At 49.1% G+C, this 24228-nt stretch overlaps 5 protein-coding genes and 1 pseudogene across 5 annotated transcripts; 3 read left to right on the top strand and 3 right to left on the bottom strand.

Moving 5' to 3' along the window:
• Positions 1-9825: 9825 nt before the first annotated feature.
• Positions 9826-10512, bottom strand: LOC147917957 (histone H3-like; annotated as a pseudogene).
• Positions 10513-11403: 891 nt separating this feature from the next.
• Positions 11404-11940, bottom strand: LOC147917956 (histone H2A type 2-A). Its single transcript, XM_087444195.1, has one exon. It carries the CDS (start codon positions 11891-11893, stop codon positions 11501-11503), a length of 393 nt encoding a protein of 130 aa, XP_087300321.1. The 5' UTR covers positions 11894-11940; the 3' UTR covers positions 11404-11500.
• Positions 11941-12245: 305 nt separating this feature from the next.
• Positions 12246-13130, top strand: LOC101408319 (histone H2B 1/2). Its single transcript, XM_087444201.1, has one exon. It carries the CDS (start codon positions 12407-12409, stop codon positions 12608-12610), a length of 204 nt encoding a protein of 67 aa, XP_087300327.1. The 5' UTR covers positions 12246-12406; the 3' UTR covers positions 12611-13130.
• Positions 13131-16678: 3548 nt separating this feature from the next.
• On the bottom strand, positions 16679-20625 carry LOC147917955 (histone H2B type 2-E). Its single transcript, XM_087444199.1, has one exon. The coding sequence runs from the start codon at positions 20571-20573 to the stop codon at positions 20193-20195; it is 381 nt and encodes a 126-aa protein (XP_087300325.1). The 5' UTR covers positions 20574-20625; the 3' UTR covers positions 16679-20192.
• Positions 20626-20868: 243 nt separating this feature from the next.
• On the top strand, positions 20869-21408 carry H2AC19 (H2A clustered histone 19). The gene has a single exon (XM_014791745.2). It carries the CDS (start codon positions 20912-20914, stop codon positions 21302-21304), a length of 393 nt encoding a protein of 130 aa, XP_014647231.2. The 5' UTR covers positions 20869-20911; the 3' UTR covers positions 21305-21408.
• A 986-nt stretch (positions 21409-22394) lies between these two features.
• On the top strand, positions 22395-22973 carry H3C15 (H3 clustered histone 15). The gene has a single exon (XM_087444177.1). It carries the CDS (start codon positions 22445-22447, stop codon positions 22853-22855), a length of 411 nt encoding a protein of 136 aa, XP_087300303.1. The 5' UTR covers positions 22395-22444; the 3' UTR covers positions 22856-22973.
• Positions 22974-24228: the final 1255 nt, after the last annotated feature.

Raw genomic sequence — 24228 nt, 5'->3', positions numbered from 1 at the left:
AGAGCCCATGAATTCTGGAATCAGACTTTTCAGGTTAGGATCTTAACTTCACCATTTACTAACAGTGAAACCCTGGGGAACTTCCTTAATCTCTGAGCCTCATTTTCATTATTGGTAGCATTAGGATGAAAAGAGTACCTACTTTTATGTGGATAACGTGTATTAATATTTATAAAGCAGTTAGCACTATGATTGGCATCCAGTAAATGCTAATGCCTATGAATGATAATAATTATTACTGGGGTTTATACATCTGTCCCTTGAGTGTCTGGTCAGTGGGATCTAGTCCTTCGGAGCCTACCACCCCTGGCCTACCAACACAATGGAATTTCTGAGCCTACAGAGCCAAGGACCAGAGGCTGGAACGGGGTGCGTGTGGGCCCAGCAGGCCACGCTGATGACCTGAGTCATCTCAGGTCTGAGTGGCCACTAGCCCTCCATTTCCTTTTCTACCGCTTCACAATGCAATAAGACCAGATGCGATAACCTCCCAACTGTTAAACACAAAACCCAAGCAGCAAAGGAAGAGAGGAGGGGAAAGATCAACCAAAGAAACACAAGGCTAAAGTCAAAACCTGGTTGAGGAAAATTCAATCACAAGCTCAAAGTGTAGCCCTGAGCAGGGACTCTGATGGGCTGGAGACCGCCGCTGCCTTAAGAAAGATAGTTTGCAAGGAGATCAGGAAACACTTAACTTTTTGCTCGTCCTGATGTCTGAGAGGGAGTACGGGATTCAGAACCAAATAACAAACTGGCCAAATTTAAAAGTTTGCTAATGTCCAGGGCCAGTTGCACCAAAACTTTTGGAAGCCAATTTAGCAATACCCATCAAAATTACCCTTCAGATATACTGAAGAGTGTACACTAAGTTATATGCACAAGGCTAATAAGTTGCAACAGTGATTTTAGTAGCAAAAATCTGGGAAATACCTAAATATTCATTAATATGAGTGAATAAATAAACTAAGAACTATCCATTAAATGAAAAACTGTGCATCCTTTAAAAAGAATGAGATAGATTGAGGCACATGCGTTTTTATATCCGTTAAGTGTCGATGTAGCCAATCCTGGTGGTCTCGTGGGTAAGATTTGACACTTTCTCTTCTGTGGCCTGGTCGTTTCCCAGTCAGGGAACCACACCACCCATCTGTTGTCTGTCGGTTGTCAGACCGTGGTCGGCTCGTGGTGCTGTGGCGCTGAGAGGTACGCCACCGGGATTTCAAATACCAGCAGGGTCACCCATGGTGGAAAGGTTTCAGCAGAGCTTCCAGACTAAGACAGACTAGGAAGAGGGAGCTACCTAGCCACCCACTTCTGAAAAAAACTGGCCATGAAAACCCTATCAATAGCAGCGGAGCATTGTCTGATATAGCACCGGAAGGTGAGAGGATGGCGAAAAAAGACCAGGCATGGTTCCGCTCTGCCGTACACAGGGTGGCTAGGAGCCAGAATCAGCACCATGGCACTAACGACAAACGGTTGATATAGAAGGACTTCTTAGATAGATAGATTTTACGCATATATATTTCACTTATACGTAAAGTATATTTTTTTAAGTTAAAAAAGCAAAGGGCAGGCAGGACAGTGTGTTTCTGTGTAAATTGTCTTAAATGGATGTATATGACTATGTGGGTAAATAAATAGAACATTTTTCTGGAAGTACACACAAGAAACCTGTAACTGTTGTCACCATCATGAGGAGCAAACAGGATAGGAGACTGAGGAGAGGAGGACTTTCATTTGATTCCTTTCTGTACAGTTCGATTAGCTCTCAAGTAAAATATCATTTTTGTTTGTGTATGTGCATCAACAGAAATGCGTAATCTAGAGAGTGGGATTATGAGCCACTTTGTTTTTCCTTTTTAAATCTTTGTTTACTATAAAAAATACTTAATGTTACAAACATACAGGGGAGGGGATAAACCATCTCAAAACGCCTAGCGTAGTACCTGGCACATAGTAGACAATAAATATTAGTTAAATCTAAAAAAAAAAAAAAAAAAAAAAAAAAAAGTTTTATGAACTGAAAGAAATTCACTAAACACGTGTCTATTTTTCACCAGGCATTCATTCCCCTGGGTGATTTCCGCCCCCAGTCAATTTTTTCTAGTTAACGAGGCCTGGTGATAACGTTTGCTTCTCAGCTGGGCTAACCACACCCCAAAGAGCTGAATCTTGGAGAACCCTGAAACCAGGCAGAGGACATTAGATTCCCCAGAATAAGGCCTGGAGATTTTGCTGATTCTTGAGCAAGTTGACAGTGATGTTTTGGGAAGCTTAGCCTGGCTGAGATGTGCAAACTGCACTGAAGGGGGAAGAGAAAGAGAAACTGAAACCAGTGAGGAGGCCGTTGCAGGCCCTAGAGGGCCCTGGACAAGAATGGTGGCGGCAGGACTGAGGAAGACTGGAAAAAGGGACGGTGATGCGCGGAGGCACAGAAACTTCTGGTTCCCCTAAACTGGAAGTGGTCATTTGGGTTGAATTTAGAAACCTCTTTGATTTGAATTAGTTTTTAAATAAAAGAATAATGAGGAATAGTTCCCGTCTATGGAATCCCTACTCTGTACCATTTCAGATCTTCAGAACAACCCCCAAAGGTAAATGTTATCCCCATTTTACAAAGCAAGAAACTGATGCTCATGCAGTTTAAATAACTTGGCATTCTCTGATACACTATGACGCTCCTGAATCTTACTACAATATTTGTCTAAAATTTGATCTGAGGATCTTGAATATATTTGCCAGATACACTTAATAGAACCATGACATACAGCATTGGTGCTGGAAAGGACCCAAGAAATCATCTGTTCCAATTTCCTCATTATATTTTTCCTCTGGTTTCAGGACAAAACTACTCTAGCTTCTCTTCCCCACCAGATGCCCCAGGGGTGTAGATGGTCCTCACAAGCCTGTCCTTTGGGCCATCTCTTGATAAGCTCTTCCCAGGGAATCCCAGGGGCTCCTCCAGCTCCTCTGGGCAGATGAGAGAACCCAGCTGGGTCCTTAGATCTGCCTCCAGATCCCCACGCCCAGCTGCCTCTCAAGAAGGACAAGGCCATTTGCCACTGCCCGTTGAGAGCTGTGACCCAGTGTGGCCTGAAGCAAATTCTTCAGCCTCTCCCCTCTCAGGCTGCCCATGCCTGTGAAGGTGGCATCATCCTCCCAGCCACTCAGGCAGGAAGTTCCCGAGACAGCTTTGATTACTTTTTGCCACAACAACCCCCTTCTGCCCCTTCCCCCATCCAGGCTCAGGCAATCTTCTACGCGCAATAACGTCAAAACTCCGCGTGTGCACCTGCCCCCCCGCCCCGCCCATTGTTGTGGCTGGTCCCCTCGTTCTTCTCATCCTCAGCACCTCTCAATCTGCTGTGTCCCTGAGGCCTGTGACTTGGCCTCCTGCCTCGGGTGCTGCTCACTTCTGACTCCTTTGGCACCCTCTCCCCAGATTAACCCTCTTTACACACAGCTCCGATGTCACCCACCTGCTTACGGCACTCCACCCTCAGGGGTTCCCCCCCTTTTCTTGTTCTCTTTTATCCTCATTTCCTGATCTTTCCCCCATCCCCCATAGAAAACCATTCTACTATGGTTAAGGTATCTTTTGTTTCTATGTATGATTGCAAGATATAGTAATTATTTTTAATTTACATAAATAGTTTTGTTTTAAATCTCATTCCACGTATTACCTTATTGCCCCCAGCACTGTGTTTTAGATCTCTCCTTGTTGTTAGGTATCCATTTAATCCACTGTCTCTTACCGCTGCAGAGTACTCCACGGAGTGAATCGACCACATTTTCTCTATCCGCTCTCACAGTGACGAATGCCCACAGTGTTCCTAATGTCCCATCATCCTTGTCATGTTCCCCGGATAGACCCGTGTGAGAGTTTCTTTTGGATAAATATCCAGAAACAGCGTTGCAGGCTCCTATGATGCGTGTCCTTAATTGGTCTAAGAAGTACCAGGCTGCCCTTCAGAATGGCTGTCCCAGTCCACACCCCCCCAGTGGGGCACCAACCATCTAAGCCCTCCACCCTGGCCAACCGGAGTATCCAGTGTAAATGACATCTCATCATTGCCTTAATTCGCCTTTCTCTGATTGCTAATATTTATGAGCATCTCTACATATGTATGTTAACTTTTTTGCTTCCTCTTCTATAATCCTCTCCCCTACACTGTTTACAGGGTAAAATCCACCCTCTCCCCAGTTTGGCATTCAAGACCCCCAAGTCAGCAGGCCGCAAAGTCCCCACCACTGAAAAGCCATTTCCCATTCCTGGCCTTGGCCTGCCCTGTGGACTGGCCAACACTCCTAAGTCTCCTTGTCTTTTTCTGGTTCCTCTGCCTGGATGAAACTCCCTGCCCCGGTCCCAAGTTCTCCCACAGGAAGAGCTCTGTGATTCCCTCAGTTAGAATTGATCTTTCGCTCTGAACTTCTCTCATCTGCGCCTTTCTCTGCCACCTACCACAGCATGCCCTCCATTTTACTGCATGTCTTCTCCTCACAGAGCCTACAGACCTGGTTCCCATTTCTGCAAACGCAGGTACGTGCCTCCAGGTATGAAGAGATGCTGGGATTCCTGTTGAACAAAATAGTAACAATTTTTAATTTGAGTGGTGACTTTACTTTGTTCTTTGTAATTTTCTCTTTTGCAGTGGTTTTCAGTTGCAGGTTGTAACCCATTAGCAGGTGGTGAAATCAATTTAGAAAATAGGAGCCAGTATGTTCTATTAATAAATCGGAATAGGATTGAAAATATCAAGGTGCGTCCCCAGTGGAAAAAAAATATCCTTTTGTACACCTTGTTTCACTTTTTAGACGTGTGTGTGTGTGTGTGTGTGTGTGTGTGTGTGCAGTTGGTAGTAATATAAAATTATCTTACTGTAGTTTGGAGTCAGCAGGAATCAGAGCTACTGTACATATAGAGTGATACTGTATCTCTATATGTAACTACTGCGTGTATTGTTTCCTTCTGAAACAATAAGTCTAATACAAAAAGAAAAGCCAAACACGAGACCCAGGGTCAAATTCCACCTCTGCCATCTTCCGGCTGTGTGACCCACCTTCCCAGGTGTCTCTCCCTCACCGGGGTTAGTTTCTTCATCTATTCAACAGGAGGAAAAAAGCCCTTCCTCCCTCCCAGGGTTACTGTGAAATTGAATGAGAGGAGGTGAGTGCAAGATGAGCCACAAGCCATCTAGGAACGTGGGTATTCTTACCGCCTGGGCCACACGGTCTAGAAGCTGGTCATGTGTTTAAAATTGTTCACCAATTGGTGTGTGTTGTTGTTCTTTTCTACGACACGATTGTAACTGGGAGTTACATCAGTTCATATTAACGTCACTAACGTTGACATCATCGATGTTAATGATGTTATTAATATGGATTTATGACCACCTGTCAGGCTCTGTGCTAAGCACTTTGTGTGAACTGTATTATCTCTTGCCATCCTCACAGCAATCCCGAAGCGGGTGCAATTACGATCCTGCTTTACACATGAGGAAACGGAGATCCCGGTCTCTTCTCTTTGGAGCCTTTTTACTGGTTAGGGGTCAGGAGCCCTGGCCCTACCCTCCAAGGGGCCTCAGGCCTCAGCGCCGGTGTGGACCCTAGACTTCTGTTTCCCATCCCGTTTTCTCTCCTCTTCTTCCTGCCTCTCTTGATGCATGATGCTTCACTCTCTGCCCCTGCTCGTCCCCCAAACCCCTACCGCATCCCCAAACAATCCTGTCAGCAGGGCTGAATCTGATGTCTTTGGGGCTATAAAAACAGACGCTCCCCCCCGGATCGGCTGCATTCAGGGACAGATTGGGGCCGCCGGCGGGGGCGTAGCTCAGTGAACTCTTGGCTCAGTTACTATCACCAGGAGCGGGCTACATCTGGGACGGTGGCAGTTCATGGGCAAGGGGCACCTGGGCTTTCCAGACGCCCTGCCCATGGTCAGTTTTCCGCTCCCGTGTTCCGGGAACCCCAAGAACCCTGGAAGTTCTTCACAGAGGTCCAGTCCAGGCCTGCTCTTGATCTGTAACTTCAAGGACCCCAACACAAGGACACCTTGTGCCCGACTCCCTCATATAAGGCAAAGAGTCGAAGGGCAGATGAATTAGGCCCCTCGTCAAGCATTTCCTGACCACCCACCGCGTGCCAGGCACCGCTTGGGTGCTGGTGCCACAGAGATGAACAGGGACAAATCCTCACCCCGAGGAATGCTGCCGGCCTAATGCTGAGGGTAGGGAAAAGGAAGGGGTGTCAGGATAGGAAGGGGAAGAGGCAAGGAGAAGGACCCAAAGAGACGACGGTGGAGAGGAGAAAGGGAAGGGAAGGCCACACAGGGCTGAATCTCGAAGAACGAGCAGGGGTTCTCAGGGCTACAGAAAAGCGGGGAACAGTCTAGACAGAAGAAATGGAATGTGTGAAGACATCGTACACTTGGGGACTGCAGGTGTTCTGTGAGGCTAGAACCTACTTGTTGCAGCTGGCAGAGCACCTGAACCCTGGGGAGGCTCTGAGAAATACCAGGAACTAGACGTCCATTAAAATCATTGTGATTGGGATCTTTTAAATTGAATGCTTATTCTGGACCAGACACTGTGCTAGGTACTTTATAGGAATCGTCACTTTTAATATTTCCAGCAACGCTATTAGCAAGGCAGCTATTGTCCCGTTTGCAAGCGGGAAAAGTGAGGCCTAGGGAGATTTACTTGCTGAAGTCACATACCTGTTCTCTGGGAAGACTAGGATTCAAATTCAAGTCTGTCTAACTCCAGAGTCCCTACTAGTTGTTGACCTCCACTGCTCTGAACTGTCATGCAAAAGAAGGTTGACTCCATTCTGAAGGGAATGGGAAGGAGGTGGAAAAGTTTTAAGCATGCGAGTGACAGGCTCAAAAAAATGCATTTTAAAAAAGATAGCTCTCACACAGAGTGGCAGCCTCGTGGCAGGGCAGAGAGTCTAGCCTGAATATTTAATCCTCTAGCTCCGAGCTGGTGAGGGCATCAGTTAAGGCCAGGACCAGGGACGGATGGAGAGAGGGTCATAGATTTGAAAGTCAGAAAGTAGATTTGATAACAGTTGGTGACTCATGAGATTTGGACAAAGGACAAGAGGAAGGGACTTCTGATCTGAACAGATGGGGGATGAAGGTGTCTTTCAGTAAGACGGGGAATATGGAAGGGAAGAAATAGCTCTGGGAAGCAAGATGACGCAGTTTTGGAAATAAGCCGAGTCTGAAGTGCCTATTTTCCACCCAGAAAGACCCGGCCACCAGGCAGTTAGAAATATCGGTGTCGAGCTCGGACAGGGGTCTCAGCAGAAGATCCCAATTTGGGAACACTTGGCAGAGAGGCAGAGACACGGAAAGCAGGGAATCCATGATCTCACTTGAGTTGCGGGGAGAAAAAAAGACAGCCAAGGCCAGCATGGGCGAAACCGGGAATATTGATAAGCCTGGCAGAGAAAGAGGAAGAGAACATGAGAAGGCTGAGATGGGGACCTGGAGAAGGATACGGATGACGAGGAGAGGGTGTGACCCCAAAGGCCCACTCCTCTTCCAAGGAAGCAAAGGTAGTGTCATCAGGGCCATAATACCTCGTAGCTTCCCTCTACACACGCACACACACCTCTCCCCACTATCCTAAGGCGGAATGAAATCTGAACAAAGACTGTTTTTCCCAGGTGTAGGGTAGACTTTTCCCGCAACCGAGCTAGCTGTGTAGAAGCTCATTATTAGAGGAAGAGCATTTATTTTCTTGGTCCTTCATTAGCCTTTAACTCTCACCTGAGAGTCAAGAATGATGTAAGTACAGAAATGATGACATGTTAAAACTTACATTTTAAATCGTTCTCTTGTGTTGATGAACTCGGTTCGTGCTGGTCTCCCAAACAAATAGAAAGATCTGCAAGACTCCTGTGAGGGTAGGCCTTTACAGTGACAGGGACACACAATTTCATTCTATTCCTGAGTGGATATCAACAATGCCACTCACCTTCCCTTTGAGATTCAGACAGGGAGACTTCCTGGAGGTTAGGGGTGCCCAGACTGGTCAATTAAAGCAGTGTGATCTTGGGGGCAGGCAGAGGATGCAGAGGACTGACACCTGACTCTGACATCGCAGGTTCCAGGGTCCGCTCAGCTGCTCCTGGACCTGAGATGCCGGACAAGTCACTCACCTGAGAGCCTCGGACTGTACCTCAGAAAGCCCTATGTCTGTATGTCCCCGAAAGGTTTGCCACGAGGATGGATGAGATGACGGGTGCAAAGGTGGTGCCCCACACACCTCTAGAAGTCACTACTTCCTAACTCAAAGAGTACAGATCCAGGGCCATGGATCCACCCTGCTGCGGGGGCCTAAGCAGGTACTAAGGGTCTGGGCAGAGACCCGGAGGCACGCTCCGGAAACTGCCGTGACCCTGGAGTACAAACAGGTGGCAACCGGTAGCAGGAGGGGCCTCAGTCCCTACACTGCTCTCCCTTTTTCTGACACATCTCAGGAGAGGCAACGGGAGCTTTAAAAAACTAAGTTTCCTTCCTTCCCCCTTCTGCCCTCTGTGAATTCTCACTGATCTCTGTAACCAATGCCTTTAACCTGTGGCTGTACTGAGACAAAACAGCAAACACAAGTCTTGGCCTCTTCCAGGTGCACACAAGTGACTGAGAAGGTTCAGAAGAGGTGTCATCTAAGACCTGTACAGCCTTCGTATCTGAGCTCTGTGGAGACGGGCTCTGTGGAGACGGGCTCTGCAAGACCGCGCCGACTCACTCCCCTGGCCACTAAGAGGCCTTGCACTTCCACCTCCCAAATAGCCCAAGAATCGTCTCTCAGGCCTCCACCCTCACGATTTCCTCCTAGTGGGAAACTTCATCTTTCCAAAGGAGGACCACGTTCTGCCTGTTTGATTTCTCTTCCCGGAGAACTTGAACTCAGAGCGCCACGTCTGTCCTCTCGCGGGGGCGGGGTGGGGTGGTAATCCTTCAAATACCTGAAAACCGACTTCCCACACGTCTGAAGAAAACATGTAGACGAACTACCAAGTCTGGGCAGAGAATCCAGACGCAGGTCGAAGGTTTTAGAGACTCCTTCACGGAGCACAGTGACTCTCCCTCTGCGGACCCGGGCAGGAAACGGTCCGTTTAAGGCCCAGATCACGAAAGTGGCCCTCGAGTCTGTACACGCCCCCTGCCCCCCCCCCCCCCGCCGTGGCTTTGATTAAGAGCAGAGGGTGCGAGGTGTTATCCTACCGTCGAGTGAGACCCGAAATTACCGACACTCGAAGCGCAGGAATCGCGAACTTGACCCGCCAGAAACCCGGCGAGGCGAAGGACGAAGGTGGCGATTTCCCTCGCCAGCCGGAGAGCCGCGCCTGGTGGGGCCATTTCCGGCGGGGGTGAGGAGGTCTCGGGCGCCCGGCGATCGGCACACGGCTCCAGCTGTCTAAAAGGCCAGGCCGGGCGCGCTCTGGACCGCGAATCCTGAGCGTCCCCTAGTGACTCCTCTGGGTCTCAGCCCATTCTCGACCAAGAAGCCCCTCCCCGCCGGGGCCTGGCCAGTTTCCAACTCTGGGTCACCGTCGAACACCAGAAGACGCCCCTGAAGAGCCCGCCACTGCGGCCGCCCCAGGAAGCGAGACTGGGTGTCCTGGCCGCGCCCAAGAAAGCAGCGGCCACTTCGCCGGTCAGGATAAGCAGACTAGCGGAACTCCTGGAAGGCTCAGAATAACACCCCAGAAGGCGGCCAGCAAACAGGGGACTAGACTTGACACGTGAGGAGCACAATGCTTTACCCCGCCCTAACGCCCTGCCCTCCGAGCCCCCTACCCCACCCCGGGGTTATGGGCGGCGTCCATCCGGAAGAGCACGGAGGATGAGTGGCACAGCTCCTTCCAAGTGCCGTTGTGGGTGGCTCTGAAAAGAGCCTTTGGATATGATGAAACCTCGAGCCGGGCGCGCACCTCTTAAGCGCGCTCCCCGCGGATGCGGCGAGCCAGCTGGATGTCCTTGGGCATGATGGTCACGCGCTTGGCGTGGATGGCGCACAGGTTGGTGTCTTCAAACAGCCCCACCAGGTAGGCCTCGCTCGCCTCCTGCAGCGCCATCACGGCCGAGCTCTGGAAGCGCAGGTCCGTCTTGAAGTCCTGCGCGATCTCGCGCACCAGCCGCTGGAAGGGCAGCTTACGGATCAGCAGCTCGGTGGACTTCTGGTAGCGCCGGATCTCGCGCAGGGCCACGGTGCCCGGCCGGTAGCGGTGCGGCTTCTTTACGCCGCCCGTGGCCGGCGCGCTCTTGCGGGCCGCCTTGGTGGCCAGCTGCTTCCGCGGGCCTTGCCGCCGGTCGACTTACGGGCAGTCTGCTTAGTGCGGGCCATAGCGAACCAAAACACGAGCTTACCAGCGCAGCGGCAGGGAGAGTAACCAGGGCCGACCCGCCGCAGCAGTCTTTATAGGCACAGTCTTTTCCCGATTGGGCGGGACGATAATTGAAAGTCCCGCGCTGGCCGTCCATTGGCCGTGACGCCATCCGGCCTAGCGCCACTGATTGGCTTGGGCAGAATCCTCCCCACCCCGCCCCTCCCCCCCTCCCCCCCTTCCCTTTCTACTTTCCAGTTCGCCAACAGTTTTTCCTTTCTTCCAGGGCGACAGTCATTTTTGATCCAACCGTGTCAGAATGTCCCTCCTCGGCCCCTCACTGCCTTGCAACACGCTACCCGCCATACCCTCTTCCTTTCCACGCTTTGTAGCTCCCGAATTGAACCTCGGTCTTCTCTTTGTCCCCCGCCCCCCGAACGCCTTGTTACCTTTTCAGAGGCCCCTAGTTGGTCCCGACAGATGGCTCTTTTCCGCCTTTCGGTGCTTCTCGGGTTCGAAAGTTGTCCGTCCCCGCGGGCGCAAGATTCCGCCTCACTGAAAGCCTAAGTGGGGACCTGTATCTCCGGGGCCAAGGCATCTCCTCACGTTTTTGACTAAGACAGTCAGCTCAGTTAAGCCAAGGCCCAGGTCCACCACACTCCCGAAAACCGCCCGCTCCCCTACCGACTGGGGTGTACATATGTGTACGTGAGAGAGAGAACACATCCCCTTCGTACTAGACCTCAAGCGTCGGGCAAAGGCCTGGGCAACAACTGGGGAGTGGCGCCCTCGGCACCGACTCTGAGATACAGCGTCGCGGGCCGCCTAGAATATTTATAACTGAGTCAACCTTGGTGCCCAACGGTTTTAGGTACCTCCACCTGCGTCAATTAAGTCATGAGACTTACGAGCCACCACGCAAAGGTGATTAAGGACTGAAGACTCGACAGACGAGAGACGGCTCAGAGTAGTGGGCAAATAGCACTCTCTCCACCCCCCACACCTCTGGCCCCGCTCTTTCCTACCGAGAGAGCTGGAAATGACACTAGTTCTTGTAACAACTCTTTTTATTTGAAACAGTGGGTGGCTCTGAAAAGAGCCTTTGATTTCACAGGTGCCCCTTTGAGATGGGGGCTGGGTGGGCTTCCGGGGGCCGGCCTCACTTGCCCTTGGCCTTGTGGTGACTCTCCGTCTTCTTAGGGAGCAGCACGGCCTGGATGTTCGGCAAAACACCGCCCTGGGCGATGGTGACTTTGCCCAGCAGCTTGTTCAGCTCCTCGTCGTTGCGGATGGCCAGCTGAAGGTGACGAGGAATGATACGCGTCTTCTTGTTGTCGCGGGCCGCGTTCCCCGCCAGCTCCAAGATCTCCGCCGTCAGGTACTCGAGGACCGCCGCCATATAGACCGGCGCGCCCGCCCCCACCCGCTCGGCGTAGTTGCCTTTGCGCAACAGGCGGTGCACTCGTCCCACCGGGAACTGAAGGCCAGCGCGGGACGAGCGCGACTTAGCCTTAGCGCGGGCCTTGCCTCCTTGCTTGCCACGACCAGACATGACTGCGAACAACTGCCGCCTCCCAACCGGGAAAGTCGCCCCAAACAGCTCCGCTTCACCCTTTTGTAGGCAGAGCGGCGATTGTCTACGGAGCACTTTCATTGGCTAAAGCATGCCTTTACCCTGGTGACCAATAGGACAGCTCAGCTAGAATCCACTCATTTACATAATCTCGTCTCCCTCGCGGGGGCGCCACTGAAAACTCGCGAATCACGACGCAGCGTAAGCAGAACCTTAATTTGCGTACGGCCTCTATAAGTACAGAGTCGCTTCCGGTAGCCTGGGACCCACTGTTGGGTTTGCTTATCTGGTCGCCTCTGTTGCCGGTGCTGCCCGCTATGCCTGAGCCGGCAAAATCCGCTCCCGCGCCCAAAGGGCTCGAAGAAAGCGGTCACCAAAGCGCAGAAGAAAGACGGCAAGAAGCGCAAGCGCAGCCGCAAGGAGAGCTACTCCATCTACGTGTACAAGGTGCTGAAGCAGGTGCACCCGGACACCGGCATCTCGTCCAAGGCCATGGGCATCATGAACTCCTTCGTCAACGACATCTTCGAGCGCATCGCCGGCGAAGCGTCCCGCCTGGCGCATTACAACAAGCGCTCGACCATCACGTCCCGGGAGATCCAGACGGCCGTGCGCCTGCTGCTGCCCGGCGAGCTGGCCAAGCACGCCGTGTCCGAGGGCACCAAGGCGGTCACCAAGTACACCAGCTCCAAGTGAGTCCCTGCCGGGACGCGGTGCTCGCACGAGCCGCCGCCCGCTTGACTCCAAAGGCTCTTTTCAGAGCCACCCACCTCATCAGTGAAAAGAAGCTGTCGCCTTTATCACTAAAATTTTTATTATGGTTTTTTTTTTTTTTTTAACACCTACCGGTTTCCATAGTGAAGTGTTTGCTTTTTCTAAGGATGACACTAAGGGAACCCAAGATGCGAACAAATTCTATATAGCAAATCGAGAGCTGGCTAGATAAGAGTACATGTTAGTTTGTGCATAAGTAACGAACAAGGGCCTTCCAAAATGAAAGTGTTAAGGATGCGTGGCAGTCAGTGGAAATCTCCATTGATCAAGAGAGTGGGGGAAAGCAGTGGTTACCCTAAAGCAATTAGATTTGAGTCAGTACTCTACTTGCAATTTTTTTTTTGATCGCTGGGAATTTCATGTAATGTTATTGTAAAAATGCAAAGCGATACTTTGAGGCCACACCCCAGGACGTATAATAAACTTTTCTCGTGTAACTGGATATCTTGATTCTGTGGTTAAAGTAATTTTTAGTTTTCACACCCCTCTTGTCTCACTATTCCTTTCAGGTACACTGAATCAATACATAGTTATTGCTCAAATTCAAGACGTTAAACAACCATGGCAGAGTAAGGTAATATAAAGGCCACTGCTATCTACAGTAACTCTTTTTTGCTCACGTGTTCATACCTACACAATTCCCCATGGTTGTAGTTTTGCTATTTTATAATCTTCTGGATAAGGAAGGGAGGAGGAAAGAGGGTTTATAGATGTTCAGGGATTTCAAGAACTTGGGTCTGCTAATCATAAAATGTCCTCCAGAGACTATCCAGCGGCTTATATTGTTAAAACTACTTAGACTTACAAATATTTGTCCCTTCCTTAGAACAATTCATTCTCTTTCCAAAAATAGAGACACTAAAAATTAAATAATAAAGACCTTCTCTGTTTTGGGGACTAGGTGGTTCAAAAGCAGTGTTTCTTGAAACAGTTTAAAGACCATTAGACCCTAAATCAATCTATCTCTAAAACCCTACATACTTCCACTAAACCCAAATCACTGGGGCACTGGGGGAGAGAGGCAAGGATGAGCAACCTATGGTACACAGCAGGTGATTCACGTTTGATAACCACTGACATTGGTTCTGTGGTTGCCATAGTCCTTGGTAAGAACCTGTTCACAGTTTTCAGTCACCACTCCAGACATTTTCTTCTTTTTTTCCTAATTGTTCTTTCCCAGATTTTTTTGTAATGCTACGTACAAAACTAGCTTTATTTATTCCCTCATTAATTCAGGGTTCCAAATATAGTATAGGACTTTACATTTCTACCTTTATTAGGGTTTAAAAACGCATTTGAAAGAGGTCAAATGAGAACAGAAGTACTAAAAGGCATAAAACTGAAACCTCCTAGAAAAAAATGTTAAGCACACTGCACAGTGTCCTAGCTCATCCCCTTGCTTTTGCTCATTTTTTCCCTTATGTACCAACATAAAATCCCAAATCTTATCTTCCAGCATGATTTTCATTACCTCCTGTCTGCCCCATCTGATCAAAAACAGACAATCTATTTCCTAGCTATTGTACCAAATCCATTCCTTCTTTCCAACACTTAGGCCCCAGGAAACATTTCCCTGCTTTTGCACATGCCTTACCTGGATCTTCTGAAAGATGAGACAGATTGCTGAAGCTTGAAGAGTTCAGGTAAAGCATGGAGACGGGGAGAGAGGGGGGAAAGAAAATAGGGGAAAGACTGAGTTTACAGGGAAGGAATATAGCAAAAAATATTTTAAGAGGCAAATGAAAGAAATCTATAATAGTATAATGTTCAGGGTGTGATACATGCTATGAAGTAAAGCAGAATATGTAATGGAGTGCGGAAGAGAGGTCTGATCAGTTAATATTGGAGCAGAGGCTTGAATAAAGCAAGATAGTGAGCCATAGGATATTTTGGAGAAGAGTATTCTAAGGACAGAAAAGAGCAAGTGCAAAGGCCCTGAGGCAGGCACAAGTTTGAGGAGTTCAAAGAATAAACAAGGCCACCGTGGCTGAAGCACAATGAGCAAAGGAAAGATTTTCAGAAAGAGATCAGAGAGGTAGTTGAGGATCAAATCATGTAAGCCATTGATGGGCCTTGTAGGTCACTGCAAAGATTTTATCTTTTATTCTAAATAAGTTGGGGTGCTTTGAGAGAGTTTGATCGGGGTAATGACATTATTTGACTTACGTTTCTTTAAAGCTGACCCAGGATGCTATGTTGAAAAATACACTTTAGGAAAGAAAGAGTAGAGGCAGGGAGAATATTAAACAGACTACAGAATATTAAAGAGACTACAGTTCAGGAGAAACATAGGTGGTAGCAGTGGAGATGGTGAGAAGTAGTCAAGACATATTTTAAATGAAATTGATGAATTGAATGTAGGTTATGACAGAAAAAGAGGAATCAAGAGTTAATTGCAGGTTTTTGGACTGAGCACTTGGAAAGAGCTGCAGCTTACTGATATGAGTGACAAGTAGCTTTGGAGGGGGAAAACCTCGAGTACTGTCTCAGATTAAATTGAGACTCCTGGTAGTTATCCAAGTGGAAATATCAAATAGGAAATATAAAATTCCCAAGTAGGAATATGAAATATGAGAATATGGAGTTCAAGGAAGAGAAAGGGGTTAGATTTATAAAATTTGATTCTTGCTCTTTTGTAGGTAATCTACTCTTTCTTTCTAGAAGCATTTAGAATCAGTGTAACATGTCTAGATATGACTTTTTCCCTAGGAATGACTTAGTTTTGGTCTCAGTATTTGACTAAAATCCCCTATCCAACGTCAGTTCAGTTTCAACTTCAGACTTTAGAAGGCAGAGCAACCAAATGTCTAAGTCAGTGTTATTTGGGCATCCCTGGACTAGTGCAATCATAGAAGTCACCGTTACCTCGAATGAGTATGGACAGCAAAGTATGAGGAACAAGGGATATCATTCAGAGTTATAGTCAATATATGGATGAGCACTCTCAAATATACGTAAGCCTTTTAAATATAATGGAATGAAAAATCTTATATGTTCACATGTTGAAATTCTATCAGTTAACATTATTTTAGTACAAAAATAAAATGGAACAATGTCTATAAAAGCTGTTTCTGTACTAGGTTTCTTTTTGTGTGTGTGTGAGGAAGATCAGCCCTGAGCTAACATCCATGCCAATCCTCCTCTATTTTTTTTTTTTGCTGAGGAAGACTGGCCCTGGGCTACCCACAGCATGGCCTGACAAGTGGTGCACCTGCGCCTGCCGGGGATCGAACCTGGGCTGCCAGCAGCGGAGTGCGCGCACTTAACCCCTATGCCACAGGGCCAGCCCCCTCTGTACTAGTTTTTAAAGTCTGATTACAAGCTTTCAAAAATTTCTCAATTTTTGTTTTGGAAAATTCAAGCCTACAGGAAAATTGAAAAAAATAGTACAATGACCAACCATATCTTCATCTAGATTCACCAATTGTTACTATTTGCGGGATCTGCTTTATCTTTCTCTTTTTATGCATACATACACATTTTCTGAACCATTTGAAAATAAGTTGCAAACGTCTTGACACTTCTCCCTAAATACTTATTTAGCATGTCTCTCTTAAAAATAAGGATATTCTCCTATATAACTACAATACCGTTGTTACACCCAACAAATTTAATATTGATTCAATAATATTAACTAATATGCAATCCATATTCAAATTTCTCTGATTGTCAGGGCCAGCCCTGTGGCATAGTGGTTAAGTTTGGTGCACTCCACTTCAGCAGCTGGGGTTTGCATCCCAAGCGTGGACCCACACCACTCATCAGCCATGCTGTGGCGGTGACCTGCATAGAAAATAGAGGGAGACTGGCACAGATATTAGCTCCGGGCTAATCTTCCTCCAGCAAGAAAAGAGGAAGATTGGCAACGGATGTCAGCTCAGGGCAAATCTTCCTCAGCAAAAAACAAATTTCTCCAATTGTCAAAAATATACCCAAAAAGCTGTTGTATTAGTTTGTTATGGCTGCTGTAACAAATTACTACACACTTGGTGGCTTAAAACACACATTTATTCTCTTACAATTCTGGAGACCAGAAGTACAAAATCAGTTTCACTAAGTGGAAATCAAGACTGGGCTCTCCCCAAAGGCTCCAGGGGAGAATTCATTTCCATGCATTTTCCCGCTTCTAGAGGGGCATTTCTTGGCTCATGGTCCCTTCCTCCATCTTCAAAGTGAGCATCTGTACCATCTTCAAATCTCTCTCCCTGCTTCCATTGCCTTCTTCCTCCCTTTACCTTTTGGCTTCTCTCTTATGAGGACCCTGGTGGTTACATTTGGGCCCACCCAAACAATCCAGGATAATCTCCCTATCTCAAAATCACATCAGTAAAGTCGGCTTTGCCATTTAAGGTAATATTCACAGATTCTAAGGATTTAATGTGGACGTATTTTTGGAGGCCATATTCAGCCTACCACAGCTGTTGACTACTGTTGTGGGTTGAATTTTGTCCCTCAAAAAGATATGTTGACGTCTAACTCCCCAGTGCCCTAGAATGTGGCCTTATTTGGAAATAGGGTCTTTGCAGATGTAATCAAGTTAAAATGAGGTCATTAAGGTGGGTCCTAATCCAATATGACCTGAGTCCTTATAAAATGTAGAAATACACAAGAGGAAAACTGAGACGGAAGTCCAAGTTATGCTGTCACAAGCCAAAAAAATACCTGGGGCTCCCAGAAGCTGAAAGACAGTTAAGGATCCTCGCCCGAGAGCCTTTAGAGGGACAGGGCCCTGCCAACACCTTAACTTCATACTTCTAGCCTCCAGAACTATGACACAAGAAATTTCTGTTGTTTTAAGCTACTCAATTTGTAGTACTTTGTTATGGCAGTCCTAAGAAACTAATACAATTACTAAAAATTTTAATAGTAGAAGTACATTGTTTACTTTAAAATTTTTAATAACATTTCAGATTTTGTTTAATCCCAGACATTCCTTCCTACTGGTAATGTTAATCTTGGGCCCTGGTCAAATATCGATTTTAACATTTGGACATTTAGTCCAACTTTGTAGTTGGAGCACCTCTATTTTTCCTTATCTACCCTATTTGGCCTCTTTGAGAACTTTTAAGATTAAAAGTCTGTCATCATTTATTCTGGGAAATTATTTGTTATTATTTCTTAAATGTTTCAAAATCCAAACTAGTTTAAATAAGAGTATGTCAGACAAACTGGTTTAACTGGATGTTTGAAGATATGGCAGGGCTCGGAGACTGGCTGAACTCCATCAGTGGCTCAGTTCTGATTCTCCCCCTCAGCTGTACCCTCCTCCTGAGAGCTATCTATAATCATTCGTGCCTTCACACCCACAGAACACTCCCTCCGGCTGCTGCCTCTTGAAAGCAAATAAACCTTCTTTCCCAAAAGATAAGAGCAATCTACATTCCCCTACTCAGCTATTCAGTTCAATTTCTGAAATGTTTGTGCTAATGAGGCTGGTCTCCATTCCTGAACTAATCAATGTGGGAAGGGGGTTGGGGCTACATTTAAACCAATCAGGCCAACGGTAAGAACTGTGGGAAAGATCTGATTTCTGGGAAACACACATGGCAGTGGCTCTCAAACTTGACTGCCCATTAGAGTCACCTGGGGAACTTTTAAGAATCCAAAGTGCAGTCTGTACACCCCAAACCACTTAAATCAAAATTTCTGAGGGTGGCACCCAGGCATCAATATTTTTTAAAGTTCCCCGGGTGATTACAATGGGCAGTCCTATTAGAACCACTAATTCCTAAATGAAAATCAGGATACAATTAGAGAAACAAAAGAAAAATAAAAGCTACATATAGTCAATAAGACACATTATAGGACTATCAACTACTAAGTTAGACGTCATGACAAACACATAAGAAGAACTAAAGTCTAGAAGAATACTTTAAGGAAACACATAAAGAAAAATAAAGTCTAGAAGAATACTTTAAGATGATAGTCTTCATTGTTACTGTTCAGAGGTGGTCCTTAAAGGCAGGTTTGTGTTCTCTTCACTGAGCCCTAGATGCATCTCTGAAACTGCCAACTCCATATTTCCATTTGAATGTCAAAAGCTTCTAAATTTTAAATCAGAACTCTGGATCTCCCTTCAATGCCCCAACCCACACCTCCTCCCAGTATTCCATCCTAATTAAGAGTACCACTATGTACTCAGTTGCTCAGCCCAAAAACCTAGGAGTTTCACTCTTACTCAAATCCTATTCCTCAGCAAGACATGTCAATTCTACCTCCAAAATATAATCCTAATCCCAACATTGCTCACCATTTCCATTATCACTGTACTCCAACATGTCTAGACTTCCCAGTGGTTCTCACACTTGAGCATGCATCATAATCACCCAGAGGGCTTGTTAACATGGATTATTGGGATCCAAAAATTTCATTTTTAATAAATTCTCAGGTAATGCTGATGCTGGTCTGGAGACCAGACTTTAGGAATCACTGCTCTAGCCCACAACACTGTAATAGCCTAATTGGTTTCTTCTACTGTGAACAACCCAGGACCTATGATCCACACAGCAACCAGAGTAAGCTTTTTAAAAAATTAACGACGTCATGTTATTCACATCCCTGCCTAAAACAACCCAAGGATTCCCAAAACACTGAGTCTAAACTCTCAGGCCAATCCACATCCTTTGCACTGTCACAGCCATATTGGGGCTTGCTGCTCCTCGAGCACCTCAAACTCTTTCCTGCTTCAGAAATTATGCATAGTTTCTTCCCATGTATGGGAATATCCTTTAAATTAGACAAGATTTTCTGGGTGATAATTCTTAGGGGAAAACACTATCACCATGCATTGGACAGGTTTTATTGGACACGACGTAAGAAGAGCCAGACGGAAGACACCTGCGTTAACGGTTAATTCAAAATAAAAATATCAAGATATTGGTATCAAAGCTTCACTTTTCCTAATTAGGGCATCTACACAAAAATGAGGTATGCAGGTGTTTATGAATAGGGAATACACAAGCGACTTGTTAGTACCAAATATAAAAATTGAGTTATCCCCTTTTTAAATACAACTCGGAAAACATAATGCAAAAATTTATGTACTGTACCACTTGTGAACACCAGATGGTTTTACCTTTGTTACTCACGTAACTTTGTTATCCTACATAAATAAGTTTATCAAAATTAACACAGCATTTCACTAGGAAACATTTTAGATGTGCACACGTTCACCTGTACGCGGCCAAGACAAAGCCAGTTTCGAGGCACGTCTTCTCAGACTAAGCCACCGCATATCTAAACTCTAGTAGATCCTTCAACCAATTTACGTAAGCATAACCTATTCCGTCGACAGAGAATAAAAAAGAGAGCGGTAGTTGCACTTAACGAGCGGGAACTCTTAATCCTTACAAAAGGAAAGACAAAAGACAACATAGAACATAAAGAAAAACCCGTGTAAGGCAAAAAAACAGCTTCTTTTCACTGATGAGGTGGGTGGCTCTGAAAAGAGCCTTTGGAGTCAAGCGGGCGGCGGCTCGTGCGAGCACCGCGTCCCGGCAGGGACTCACTTGGAGCTGGTGTACTTGGTGACCGCCTTGGTGCCCTCGGACACGGCGTGCTTGGCCAGCTCGCCGGGCAGCAGCAGGCGCACGGCCGTCTGGATCTCCCGGGACGTGATGGTCGAGCGCTTGTTGTAATGCGCCAGGCGGGACGCTTCGCCGGCGATGCGCTCGAAGATGTCGTTGACGAAGGAGTTCATGATGCCCATGGCCTTGGACGAGATGCCGGTGTCCGGGTGCACCTGCTTCAGCACCTTGTACACGTAGATGGAGTAGCTCTCCTTGCGGCTGCGCTTGCGCTTCTTGCCGTCTTTCTTCTGCGCTTTGGTGACCGCTTTCTTCGAGCCCTTTTTGGGCGCGGGAGCGGATTTTGCCGGCTCAGGCATAGCGGGCAGCACCGGCAACAGAGGCGACCAGATAAGCAAACCCAACAGTGGGTCCCAGGCTACCGGAAGCGACTCTGTACTTATAGAGGCCGTACGCAAATTAAGGTTCTGCTTACGCTGCGTCGTGATTCGCGAGTTTTCAGTGGCGCCCCCGCGAGGGAGACGAGATTATGTAAATGAGTGGATTCTAGCTGAGCTGTCCTATTGGTCACCAGGGTAAAGGCATGCTTTAGCCAATGAAAGTGCTCCGTAGACAATCGCCGCTCTGCCTACAAAAGGGTGAAGCGGAGCTGTTTGGGGCGACTTTCCCGGTTGGGAGGCGGCAGTTGTTCGCAGTCATGTCTGGTCGTGGCAAGCAAGGAGGCAAGGCCCGCGCTAAGGCTAAGTCGCGCTCGTCCCGCGCTGGCCTTCAGTTCCCGGTGGGACGAGTGCACCGCCTGTTGCGCAAAGGCAACTACGCCGAGCGGGTGGGGGCGGGCGCGCCGGTCTATATGGCGGCGGTCCTCGAGTACCTGACGGCGGAGATCTTGGAGCTGGCGGGGAACGCGGCCCGCGACAACAAGAAGACGCGTATCATTCCTCGTCACCTTCAGCTGGCCATCCGCAACGACGAGGAGCTGAACAAGCTGCTGGGCAAAGTCACCATCGCCCAGGGCGGTGTTTTGCCGAACATCCAGGCCGTGCTGCTCCCTAAGAAGACGGAGAGTCACCACAAGGCCAAGGGCAAGTGAGGCCGGCCCCCGGAAGCCCACCCAGCCCCCATCTCAAAGGGGCACCTGTGAAATCAAAGGCTCTTTTCAGAGCCACCCACTGTTTCAAATAAAAAGAGTTGTTACAAGAACTAGTGTCATTTCCAGCTCTCTCGGTAGGAAAGAGCGGGGCCAGAGGTGTGGGGGGTGGAGAGAGTGCTATTTGCCCACTACTCTGAGCCGTCTCTCGTCTGTCGAGTCTTCAGTCCTTAATCACCTTTGCGTGGTGGCTCGTAAGTCTCATGACTTAATTGACGCAGGTGGAGGTACCTAAAACCGTTGGGCACCAAGGTTGACTCAGTTATAAATATTCTAGGCGGCCCGCGACGCTGTATCTCAGAGTCGGTGCCGAGGGCGCCACTCCCCAGTTGTTGCCCAGGCCTTTGCCCGACGCTTGAGGTCTAGTACGAAGGGGATGTGTTCTCTCTCTCACGTACACATATGTACACCCCAGTCGGTAGGGGAGCGGGCGGTTTTCGGGAGTGTGGTGGACCTGGGCCTTGGCTTAACTGAGCTGACTGTCTTAGTCAAAAAACGTGAGGAGATGCCTTGGCCCCGGAGATACAGGTCCCCACTTAGGCTTTCAGTGAGGCGGAATCTTGCGCCCGCGGGGACGGACAACTTTCGAACCCGAGAAGCACCGAAAGGCGGAAAAGAGCCATCTGTCGGGACCAACTAGGGGCCTCTGAAAAGGTAACAAGGCGTTCGGGGGGCGGGGGACAAAGAGAAGACCGAGGTTCAATTCGGGAGCTACAAAGCGTGGAAAGGAAGAGGGTATGGCGGGTAGCGTGTTGCAAGGCAGTGAGGGGCCGAGGAGGGACATTCTGACACGGTTGGATCAAAAATGACTGTCGCCCTGGAAGAAAGGAAAAACTGTTGGCGAACTGGAAAGTAGAAAGGGAAGGGGGGGAGGCGGGGTGGGCGGGGGTGGGAAGGATTCTGCCCAAGCCAATCAGTGGCGCTAGGCCGGATGGCGTCACGGCCAATGGACGGCCAGCGCGGGACTTTCAATTATCGTCCCGCCCAATCGGGAAAAGACTGTGCCTATAAAGACTGCTGCGGCGGGTCGGCCCTGGTTACTCTCCCTGCCGCTGCGCTGGTAAGCTCGTGTTTTGGTTCGCTATGGCCCGCACTAAGCAGACTGCCCGTAAGTCGACCGGCGGCAAGGCCCCGCGGAAGCAGCTGGCCACCAAGGCGGCCCGCAAGAGCGCGCCGGCCACGGGCGGCGTAAAGAAGCCGCACCGCTACCGGCCGGGCACCGTGGCCCTGCGCGAGATCCGGCGCTACCAGAAGTCCACCGAGCTGCTGATCCGTAAGCTGCCCTTCCAGCGGCTGGTGCGCGAGATCGCGCAGGACTTCAAGACGGACCTGCGCTTCCAGAGCTCGGCCGTGATGGCGCTGCAGGAGGCGAGCGAGGCCTACCTGGTGGGGCTGTTTGAAGACACCAACCTGTGCGCCATCCACGCCAAGCGCGTGACCATCATGCCCAAGGACATCCAGCTGGCTCGCCGCATCCGCGGGGAGCGCGCTTAAGAGGTGCGCGCCCGGCTCGAGGTTTCATCATATCCAAAGGCTCTTTTCAGAGCCACCCACAACGGCACTTGGAAGGAGCTGTGCCACTCATCCTCCGTGCTCTTCCGGATGGACGCCGCCCATAACCCCGGGGTGGGGTAGGGGGCTCGGAGGGCAGGGCGTTAGGGCGGGGTAAAGCATTGTGCTCCTCACGTGTCAAGTCTAGTCCCCTGTTTGCTGGCCGCCTTCTGGGGTGTTATTCTGAGCCTTCCAGGAGTTCCGCTAGTCTGCTTATCCTGACCGGCGAAGTGGCCGCTGCTTTCTTGGGCGCGGCCAGGACACCCAGTCTCGCTTCCTGGGGCGGCCGCAGTGGCGGGCTCTTCAGGGGCGTCTTCTGGTGTTCGACGGTGACCCAGAGTTGGAAACTGGCCAGGCCCCGGCGGGAGGGGCTTCTTGGTCGAGAATGGGCTGAGACCCAGAGGAGTCACTAGGGGACGCTCAGGATTCGCGGTCCAGAGCGCGCCCGGCCTGGCCTTTTAGACAGCTGGAGCCGTGTGCCGATCGCCGGGCGCCCGAGACCTCCTCACCCCGCCGGAAATGGCCCCACCAGGCGCGGCTCTCCGGCTGGCGAGGGAAATCGCCACCTTCGTCCTTCGCCTCGCCGGGTTTCTGGCGGGTCAAGTTCGCGATTCCTGCGCTTCGAGTGTCGGTAATTTCGGGTCTCACTCGACGGTAGGATAACACCTCGCACCCTCTGCTCTTAATCAAAGCCACGGCGGGGGGGGGGGGGGCAGGGGGCGTGTACAGACTCGAGGGCCACTTTCGTGATCTGGGCCTTAAACGGACCGTTTCCTGCCCGGGTCCGCAGAGGGAGAGTCACTGTGCTCCGTGAAGGAGTCTCTAAAACCTTCGACCTGCGTCTGGATTCTCTGCCCAGACTTGGTAGTTCGTCTACATGTTTTCTTCAGACGTGTGGGAAGTCGGTTTTCAGGTATTTGAAGGATTACCACCCCACCCCGCCCCCGCGAGAGGACAGACGTGGCGCTCTGAGTTCAAGTTCTCCGGGAAGAGAAATCAAACAGGCAGAACGTGGTCCTCCTTTGGAAAGATGAAGTTTCCCACTAGGAGGAAATCGTGAGGGTGGAGGCCTGAGAGACGATTCTTGGGCTATTTGGGAGGTGGAAGTGCAAGGCCTCTTAGTGGCCAGGGGAGTGAGTCGGCGCGGTCTTGCAGAGCCCGTCTCCACAGAGCCCGTCTCCACAGAGCTCAGATACGAAGGCTGTACAGGTCTTAGATGACACCTCTTCTGAACCTTCTCAGTCACTTGTGTGCACCTGGAAGAGGCCAAGACTTGTGTTTGCTGTTTTGTCTCAGTACAGCCACAGGTTAAAGGC

This window comes from Ceratotherium simum, chromosome 2 (genome assembly GCF_057802395.1).
Source record: "Ceratotherium simum simum isolate JZ-2026a chromosome 2, ASM5780239v1, whole genome shotgun sequence".
NCBI lineage: Eukaryota > Metazoa > Chordata > Mammalia > Perissodactyla > Rhinocerotidae > Ceratotherium > Ceratotherium simum.
This window is presented reverse-complemented; position numbering and strand designations above follow the sequence as displayed.

What these genes read in the sequence shown, in the direction of transcription:
- LOC101408319 (XM_087444201.1), top strand. Translation starts at nt 12,407, where the DNA reads ATGGGCATCATGAACTCCTTCGTCAACGACATCTTCGAGCGCATCGCC.
- H2AC19 (XM_014791745.2), top strand. Translation starts at nt 20,912, where the DNA reads ATGTCTGGTCGTGGCAAGCAAGGAGGCAAGGCCCGCGCTAAGGCTAAG.
- H3C15 (XM_087444177.1), top strand. Translation starts at nt 22,445, where the DNA reads ATGGCCCGCACTAAGCAGACTGCCCGTAAGTCGACCGGCGGCAAGGCC.
- LOC147917956 (XM_087444195.1), bottom strand. Translation starts at nt 11,893, where the DNA reads ATGTCTGGTCGTGGCAAGCAAGGAGGCAAGGCCCGCGCTAAGGCTAAG.
- LOC147917955 (XM_087444199.1), bottom strand. Translation starts at nt 20,573, where the DNA reads ATGCCTGAGCCGGCAAAATCCGCTCCCGCGCCCAAAAAGGGCTCGAAG.